General features: G+C 41.1%; 2 protein-coding genes across 2 annotated transcripts; both read left to right on the top strand.

Annotated features, from left to right (window-relative positions):
* Nucleotides 1-717: 717 nt before the first annotated feature.
* On the top strand, nucleotides 718-6,991 carry LOC137626542 (uncharacterized). The gene is made up of 4 exons (XM_068357586.1): nucleotides 718-805; nucleotides 1,310-1,496; nucleotides 4,996-6,370; nucleotides 6,563-6,991. Exons 1-4 carry the CDS (start codon nucleotides 718-720, stop codon nucleotides 6,989-6,991), a joined length of 2,079 nt encoding a protein of 692 aa, XP_068213687.1.
* A 24-nt stretch (nucleotides 6,992-7,015) lies between these two features.
* LOC137626541 (uncharacterized) lies at nucleotides 7,016-7,833 on the top strand. Its single transcript, XM_068357585.1, has 2 exons — nucleotides 7,016-7,263; nucleotides 7,620-7,833. The coding sequence occupies exons 1-2, from the start codon at nucleotides 7,016-7,018 to the stop codon at nucleotides 7,831-7,833; spliced, it is 462 nt and encodes a 153-aa protein (XP_068213686.1).
* The last annotated feature ends 1,521 nt before the right edge of the window (nucleotides 7,834-9,354 follow it).

Raw genomic sequence — 9,354 nt, 5'->3', positions numbered from 1 at the left:
ACGGAGACACTTTGAATATCCCTACGAGAGAGAGAGAGAGAGAGAGAGAGAGAGAGAGAGAGAGAGAGAGAGAGAGAGAGAGAGAGAGAGAGAGAGAAAGTTGGAATTCGTTAATCTTTCGGTCATTTCCATAATTGTTAACACGAATACAGAGGAAATTCATACGTTGGCGAACATTACATACTGGGAATAAACGAAGATGAAATAAGAACACTTCCAGAACGGTCTTCAGAGGGTCAGATTTGCCTCAAAAGCGTCTTAGCTGATAATAATGTTACGATTCGCACAGAAAAAAAACTATGATTAAATCTTTCCTTTTGTTAAGGTTTTTTTTATTCTTTTCCGTATTTCTTTATTTTGTGGATTCTCTGTTGATTTATCTCTCTCTCTCTCTCTCTCTCTCTCTCTCTCTCTCTCTCTCTCTCTCTCTCCCCTTCATACCTGAAGACATTTGGACTCCAGTTGAAACCTAAAAAGAATCTGTCGTATTCTATTGGCTTCTCTTTCTCTCTCTCTCTCTCTCTCTCTCTCTCTCTCTCTCTCTCTCTCTCTCTCTCTCTCTCTCTTCAACTCGCTTTTTTAAAAAATAATGCTGAATTCAGGAAAGGTTTCTGTAATCATAGATATGGCTTCTCAAGTTTTCAAAGCATTTTCCGCGAATTTTGAAATGGAGGCAATGAAGAAAGCTGTAAGAATTCTCCTTAACGGAGGATGGCAATGGCGATCACATCCTGCAACGGAACTCTGGCGGGCCTGGCGAGGGACATTGTCGGCGGCGAAGCAGCGGAGAAGGATGAGGTTCTCCGTTTGGTCGACCAACATGTCCTTTGGCCGAAGATGGCCTTGCTCTTGGGCACAGGTGCCTTTGGCACTGCTGCCGTCGGAGCATTTTTCTTTTTCAAGTGCCTGTGTGGAAGAAACGGAAAAGGAGGAGACACTGTGAGAGATGAAGAGCTTTTGCAGAATCTTCTCAAGGAAATTGAAGGAGAAACAACACAGGAAGATGGTGAATTTCTTCCAGCTGAAGGAATGTTCTAGGAAGAGCTGGAAGATGGTGAATTTCTTCCAGCTGAAGGAGTGTTCCAAGATGCATTGGAAGATGAAATCGATCTTCCAGCTGAAGGAATGTTCCAAAAAGAGCTGGAAGATGGTGAATTTCTTCCAGCAGAAGGAGTGTTCCAAGAAGAGCTGTAAGATGGTGAATTTCTTCCAGCTGGAAAAACTTTCCAGGATGAACTGGAGGATGAAATCGATCTATCTGCTGAAGAAGAGGTCCATGATGAACTGGAAGATGAAATCGATCTTCCAGTGGAAGAACAAGAAAAAGAGGCGGGTCTTCCTCAAAGAGGAGAAGAGGAGGATGTACAAGAAAATGAGAAGGCGGAAGAAGAAAAAGTTCATACTCTTGAAGAAAATCGGTCTGAATACGATTCAAAGATAGAGAGTAGTGATAAAAAGCTCTCAAATAAAAAGAGGAGAAAAAGAAAGCTTTCAAAGTAAGAGACCAGTAATGCTTAAGTGTCTAAGGAAGAGACCAGTAATAGTGAAATCACTAAGGAAGAGATGAATAACAGAGAGGTATCAAAGAGAGAGAAGAATGATAAAAAGCTCTATAAGAGAGAAAAGAGGAAAAGAGAGCTCTCGAAGGCAGGGAGAATAAATAGAAATCTCAAAGGAGCGGAGCAATAATGAAGAGTTCTCTGAGGAAGTGGAGAGATTTGGTACTGAGGACATCCTGGAAGTAAAAGAGCATCTAATACTAGAAGGATGGCACCTCAAAATAGAGGTCAGACAACATCTAATACTGGAAGGATGGCACCTCAAAATAGAGGTCAAAGAACAATTAATGCTATAAGGATGACACCTCAATATAGAGGTCAAAGAACATCTAATGGTAGACGGATGGCACCTCAAAAGAGAGGTCAAAGAACCTCTAATGCTAGAAGGATGGCACCTCAATATAGAGGTCAAAGAACATCTAATGCTAGACGGATGGCACCTCAAAAGAGAGGTCAAAGAACCTCTAATGCTAGAAGGATGGCACCTCAATATAGAGGTCAAGGAACATCTAATGCTAGACGGATGGCACCTCAAAAGAGAGGTCAAAGAACCTCTAATGCTAGAAGGATGGCACCTCAAAATAGATGTCAAAGGATATCTAATGCTAGAAGGATGGCACCTCAAAATAGAGGTCGAAGAACATCTAATGCTAGAAGAATGGCACCTCAAAATAGAAGCTAAAGAACCTCTAATGCTAGAAGGATGGCACCTGAAAATAGAGGTCAAAGAACCTCTAATGCTAGGAAGATGGCACCTTAAGATAGAGGTCAAAGAACATATAATGCTAGAAGGATGGTACCTACAAATAGAGTTCAAAGGACATCTAGTGCTAGAAGGATGGCACCTCAAAATAGAGGTCAAAGAACATCTAATGCTAGGAATATAGCACCTCAAAATAGAGGCCAAAGAACCTCTAATGCTAGAAGGAGGGCACCTCAAAATAGAGGTCAATTACCATCAAATGCTAGAGGGATGGCACCTCAAAATAGAGGTCAAAGAACCTCAAATGCTAGAAGGATGGCACCTCAAAATAGAGGTAAAAAAAACCTCTATTGCTAGAAGGATGACACCTCAAAATAGAGGTCGAAGAACCTCTAATGCTAGAAGGATGGCACCTCAAAATAGAGGTCAAAGGACATCTAATGCTAGAAGGATGGCACCTCAAAATAGAGGTCAAAGAGCATCTAATGCTAGAAGGATGGCACCTCAAAATAGAGGTCAAAGAAGATCTAATGCTAGAAGGATGGCACCTCAAAATAGAGGTCAAAGAACATATAATGCTAGAAGGATGGCACCTCAAAATAGAGGTCAATTACCATCAAATGCTAGAAGGATAGCACCTCAAAATAGAGGTCATAGAAGATATAATGCTAGAAGGATGGCACCTCAAAATAGAGGTCAATTACCATCAAATGCTAGAAGGATAGCACCTCAAAATAGAGGTCAAAGAATATCTAATGCTAGAAGGATGGCACCTCAAAATAGAGGTCAAAGAACATATAATGCTAAAAGGATGGCACCTAAAAATAAAGGTCAAAGAAGATCTAATGCTAGAAGAATGGCACCTCAAAATAGAGGTCAAAGAACCTCTAATGCTAGAAGGATGGCACCACAAAATAGAGGTCAATTACCATCAAATGCTAGAAGGATAGGACCTCAGAATAGGGGTCAAAGAACCTCTAATGCTAGAAGGATGGCACCTCAAAATAGAGGTTAAAGAACCTCTAATGCTAGAAGGATGGCACCTCAAAAGAGAGGTCAAAGAACCTCTAATGCTAGAAGGATGGCACCTCAATATAGAGGTCAAAGAACATCTAATGCTAGACGGATGGCACCTCAAAAGAGAGGTCAAAGAACCTCTAATGCTAGAAGGATGGCACCTCAATATAGAGGTCAAGGAACATCTAATGCTAGACGGATGGCACCTCAAAAGAGAGGTCTAAGAACCTCTAATGCTAGAAGGATGGCACCTCAAAATAGATGTCAAAGGATATCTAATGCTAGAAGGATGGCACCTCAAAATAGAGGTCGAAGAACATCTAATGCTAGAAGAATGGCACCTCAAAATAGAGGCTAAAGAACCTCTAATGCTAGAAGGATGGCACCTGAAAATAGAGGTCAAAGAACCTCTAATGCTAGGAAGATGGCACCTTAAAATAGAGGTCAAAGAACATATAATGCTAGAAGGATGGTACCTACAAATAGAGTTCAAAGGACATCTAGTGCTAGAAGGATGGCACCTCAAAATAGAGGTCAAAGAACCTCTAATGCTAGGAATATAGCACCTCAAAATAGAGGCCAAAGAACCTCTAATGCTAGAAGGAGGGCACCTCAAAATAGAGGTCAATTACCATCAAATGCTAGAGGGATGGCACCTCAAAATAGAGGTCAAAGAACCTCTAATGCTAGAAGGATGGCACCTCAAAATAGAGGTAAAAAAAACCTCTATTGTTAGAAGGATGACACCTCAAAATAGAGGTCGAAGAACCTCTAATGCTAGAAGGATGGCACCTCAAAATAGAGGTCAAAGGACATCTAATGCTAGAAGGATGGCACCTCAAAATAGAGGTCAAAGAGCATCTAATGCTAGAAGGATGGCACCTCAAAATAGAGGTCAAAGAAGATCTAATGCTAGAAGGATGGCACCTCAAAATAGAGGTCAAAGAACATATAATGCTAGAAGGATGGCACCTCAAAATAGAGGTCAATTACCATCAAATGCTAGAAGGATAGCACCTCAAAATAGAGGTCATAGAAGATATAATGCTAGAAGGATGGCACCTCAAAATAGAGGTCAATTACCATCAAATGCTAGAAGGATAGCACCTCAAAATAGAGGTCAAAGAATATCTAATGCTAGAAGGATGGCACCTCAAAATAGAGGTCAAAGAACATATAATGCTAAAAGGATGGCACCTAAAAATAAAGGTCAAAGAAGATCTAATGCTAGAAGGATGGCACCTCAAAATAGAGGTCAAAGAACCTCTAATGCTAGAAGGATGGCACCACAAAATAGAGGTCAATTACCATCAAATGCTAGAAGGATAGGACCTCAGAATATGGGTCAAAGAACCTCTAATGCTAGAAGGATGGCACCTCAAAATAGAGGTTAAAGAACCTCTAATGCTAGAAGGATGGCACCTCAAAATAGAGGTCAAAGAACATATAATGCTAGAAGGATGGCACCTCAAAATAGAGGTCAAGGGACATCTAATGCTAGAAGGATGGCACCTCAAAATAGAGGTCAAGGAACTTTTGATGCTAGAAGGATGGCACCTCAAAATAGATGTCAAAGAACCTCTAATGCTAGAAGGATGGCACCTCAAACTAGAGGTCAAAGAACCTCTAATGCTAGGAAAAGGGCACCTCAAAATATAGGTCAAAGAACCTCTAATGCTAGAAGGATGTCACCTAAAAATTTACTTCCTTTATCAGAGAAATAAGTCGGATAAAGAACGACCCGGGACTCGACCTTGATTCGAATGTTACATTATCAGCAAAGGGGACCTTACCACGGAGTGTACCTCAGTTCAACACCAAGATAAACGTCCGTAAGACAGCAGTTTACCAAAAACCTGAAAGTTCTAGAGAAGAAAAGAACCTGTGCATTCTTCACAAAACTAAACATCTATATAATGAATATCGTGGGTTCAGAGTGAAGTCTATAGAAGAATGCAAAAAACTACTGAAGGAAAATAATGTGTGCTACAAGTGCTGCGAGTCAACCACACATATAAGCCGAAACTGCAATGCCAAGATATCTTGCAAGGAATGTGGAAGTAAACAGCATGCTACAGCACTACATGTTACTGGAGGGAAATTATCAAAGGACATTCCCCAAGCAGCTCACGGCGGGGAGCATGCTGAAATGGCTGAAACTAAGACAACTTCAATCGACTCTTCTTGCACAGAGATCTGCAAGGATTATTATGGTGGTAAATCATGTGCAAAAATACTCCCAGTGAAGGTGTTCCACAAGGACAATCCAGACAAGGCTGTGCAAATGTATGGCATTATTGATGACCAAAGTAATCGATCTCTCGCCTCACCCGACTTCTTCAATTTATTCAACGTATGGGACAAGCCAGAAAATTACACGCTATCGACATGCTCTGGCAGAGTAGTTACTTCAGGCAGAAGAGGGAGAAACTTTGTCATAGAATCGATACAGGGCTACACAATATTAGATCTGCCAACCTTAATAGAATGTGATCACATTCCCGACAATCGGGATGAAATTCCTACACCGGAAGTCGCAATGCATTATCCTCACTTGATGGATATCAGAGACAACATCTCACCTATTGATGATAACTGTCAAATTCTACTGTTAATTGGAAGAGATCTTATTAAGGCACACCATGTGATTGATCAGCGCTTTGGTTCGCAAAGGGCTCCATATGCTCAGCAGCTAAAACTTGGATGGGTGATTATAGGAGAAACTTGTATCAACAAGCAACACATTCCAATTGAACTTAACATCAAATTCACCAACATCTTAATAAATGGACAGCCATCACTGTTTGAACCATGTATCAACAAGTTTGATATCAAAGAAAACTACTCGGATCCCATAAAACAGGATATGCACTCATCTATATTTGAGAAAACAAAGAATGACGACAAGCCAGCAATGTCTTATGGGGACAGAATGTTCCTAAAGCAAATGGACAATAAATTTATGAGAAACGCCAGCGGAAGTTGCGTAGCACCGTTACCGCTCCGTGTACCACGCCAGTCTCTGCCAAACAAGAGACAGCAAGCTCTTCAACTTGCCATGCTATTAGATGCCAGTCTGCGAAGAAACCCGGTAAAATAGGAACACTTTCTCACATTCATGAGTTAGATTTTCGACAATAACAATGCAGAGCTTGCACCACCACTCAAAGATCACGAAGAGTGCTGGTACTTACCATTATTTGGTGTCTACCATCCTAAGACCCCTGACCAGATCAGAGGTGTTTGATTCCTCTGCTAAATGTAATGGAGTATCGCTTAACAGTGTTTTGTTGCCTGGCCCAAACCTAACCAACGATCTTTAGGAGTGCTTAAACGTTTCCGCAAAGAAATGGTGGCAGTAACAGCTGATATCCAGCACATGTTTCACTGTTTCCTATTAAGAAAAGACCACCGCAACTATCTGCGATTCCTGTGGCACAAAGATAATGACATTGACAATGGCCTTGTTGAATACCGCATGAGAGTTCATGTGTTCGGAAATAGTACGTCACCAGCCGTTGCCACACTCGGACTGAGGAAAACTGCTCAGGCATCAGGAAAAGATTTCGGCAACCGGGTAACGCAATTTGTGTCAAGAAACTTCTATGTAGACGATGGTCTTACATCATGCACTATTAAAGAGGAAGCTATCAATCTCATAAAAGTCACGCAAAAGGCACTAGCCATTTATGGGAACCTAAGGCTTCACTAAATCGCCTCAAATTCTGAAGAAGTCATGAAAGCCCTTCCAACCAACGATCTGGCATCAAACCTGAAGGACCTAGACTTAGAGGCCGACTGTAAGCCTTTACAAAATAGTCTAGTATTAAGTTGGGATGTAAATACGGACGACTTCTTGTTTCAGTTGTCATCTGAAAATAAACCTATAACACAGAGAGGAATACTTTCGACGGTTAACAGCATCTATGATCTGCTCGGATTCCTAGCTCCAATTATAATACATGGTAAACTTTTACTCAGAAGGTTAGTTTCAGAGACTGTTGACTGGGACCAACCCCTCTCAGACAAAATAGCCACAGAGTTGATATCTTGGAGAAACACCTTGCAGGAACTTGAAAAGCTATGCATACCGCGTACTTATGTGCCTTACCTCAGTAAAACTGTCTCCAAGGAGCTTCATGTCTTCTCTGTTATGCATCCGAAAAAGCCATAGCAGCTGTTGCATACTTTCCGTACAACCGACATCAGTGATACATCCAGTTTCTCGGGAAAGCAAAGGTTGCACCAACCGGTGGCCATACCATTCCCCGTCTGGAATTATGTGTAGCTGTGTTAGCTATAGAAATTGCACAGTACATTACATATAACCTATACATAAGCATAGAAACAGTCAAGTACCACACAGATAGTAAAGTTGTCTTAGGCTATATCAACAATGAAACCAGGAGATTCTACACTTACGTAGCAAACAGAGTGGAGCGTATCAGAAGATTCTCTGATTCTAGTCAGTTGAACTGTGTGCCAACTCACCATAAACCAGCTGATTCAGCAACTAGATCCTTTGAAGCTCATGAAATTCACAATAGCGAATAGTTATATGGACCAAAGCATCTTACTTTGCAACAGGAGGAAGCTTCTGAGACTAAGTTTCAGCTTGTCGATCCAGACAGTGACAAGGAAGTTTGCATAAATGTGGACATAAAGAAGACATGTGCTACACTTTCTCACAATATAGGAATAGACAGATTCCTACATTTCTCTACTTGGGACTCACTTATACGAGGAGTTGTCTTTTTAAAATGGTTCTGCCGTTCACACAGGGCAGTAGAGACACCATCTTTAACTTCAGTGGACAGTTATATCAACGCTGAAAACTTCATCATAAGGTCAGTACAATTGGAAGTTTACCCAGTGGAAATGGACTGTCTTCAGTAAAATGAACCGGTACCAAAGTGCAGTCAGATAGCCAACCTCAATCCATTCTTGGACGAACAAGGGATACTAAGAGTAGGAGGCCTAATAGTCAATTCTGACTTGAGTTTGAAAGAAAAGAAAGCCATAATTGTATCAGGACGTCATCATATAGAAATGCTGTTAGTCAGACACTACCACGGTAAAGTCAGACATCAGGGTAGACACTTCACTGATGGAGCAGTTAGATCCGCTGGATTCTGGAATGTTGGAGGGAAACGCTTGATTTCATCATTCATTCACAAGTGTGTGACATATCGTAAGCTAAGAGGAAAGACGGAGTGTCAAATCATGTCTGATTTACCAGAGGATTGTCTTGAGCCATCGCCTCCTTTTACAAATGTAAGAGTAGAGCCCTTTGGACCATGGACAATAGTTTCACGTAGAACTCGCTGTGGATATGCTAACTGTGGATATGCTAACTTTTTTCTTGCCAAATAACTGGAGCTGTTCATATCGAACTTATTGAAGAAATGAGCTCCTCGGCTTTTATTAACGCCGTCAGACGATTTATATCTCTAAGATATCAAGTGAAAATATTTCGGTCCGACCGTGGAGCTAATTATATTGGTGCAGTTGACAAGCTGAGAATAGACTCTATTAACGTCGAGGATGGACCTTTCAGGAAATTTTTGTACAATTCTGGAACTACTTGGATCTTTAATCAACCCCATTCCTCTCACATGGGAGGAGCATGGGAAAGGATGATTGGCATCACTAGGAGGATACTAGACTACATGTTGTTAAACAATACCGGAAAAAGCCTAACACGTTCCTGACAGTAGTGTCGGCGATAATTAACTCCAGGCCTCTAGTACCTGTGTCACCAGATCCAGAAAACCCATTAATCTTAACAAAAACTATGTTATTAACTCAGAAGACAGATTATATCTTCACATCGGATCAATAAGGAGACTTCAATGAAAGAGACTTGCATCTTGCATAGTGGAAACGTGTGCAAGCTTTAGCCAGTATCTTTTGGTCTCGTTGGAGAAAGGAGTATTTACCGTTATTACAGCAACGTCAGAAATGGATTGAGCATCACCGTGATCTCGTCAAAGGAGATGTGGTCCTACTCAAGGACAAAAACTTATGTCGTACCCAATGGCCAATGGGTGTAATAATGAATCCTCTGAAAAGTTC

The sequence above is a fragment of the Palaemon carinicauda genome, chromosome 34 (assembly GCF_036898095.1).
Source record: "Palaemon carinicauda isolate YSFRI2023 chromosome 34, ASM3689809v2, whole genome shotgun sequence".
In the NCBI taxonomy this organism is placed as follows: domain Eukaryota; kingdom Metazoa; phylum Arthropoda; class Malacostraca; order Decapoda; family Palaemonidae; genus Palaemon; species Palaemon carinicauda.
This window is presented reverse-complemented; position numbering and strand designations above follow the sequence as displayed.

Bases quoted from the DNA above. Each gene is read 5' to 3' on its own strand.
- LOC137626542 (XM_068357586.1), top strand. From the start codon at position 718: ATGGCGATCACATCCTGCAACGGAACTCTGGCGGGCCTGGCGAGGGAC. The intron at 806-1,309 runs GTTTGGTCGACC...TCGATCTTCCAG, and splicing joins GGAGAAGGATGAGGTTCTCC to TGGAAGAACAAGAAAAAGAG. The intron at 6,371-6,562 runs GTAAAATAGGAA...ATCGCTTAACAG, and splicing joins CCAGTCTGCGAAGAAACCCG to TGTTTTGTTGCCTGGCCCAA.
- LOC137626541 (XM_068357585.1), top strand. From the start codon at position 7,016: ATGAAAGCCCTTCCAACCAACGATCTGGCATCAAACCTGAAGGACCTA. The intron at 7,264-7,619 runs GTTAGTTTCAGA...CCTATACATAAG, and splicing joins GGTAAACTTTTACTCAGAAG to CATAGAAACAGTCAAGTACC.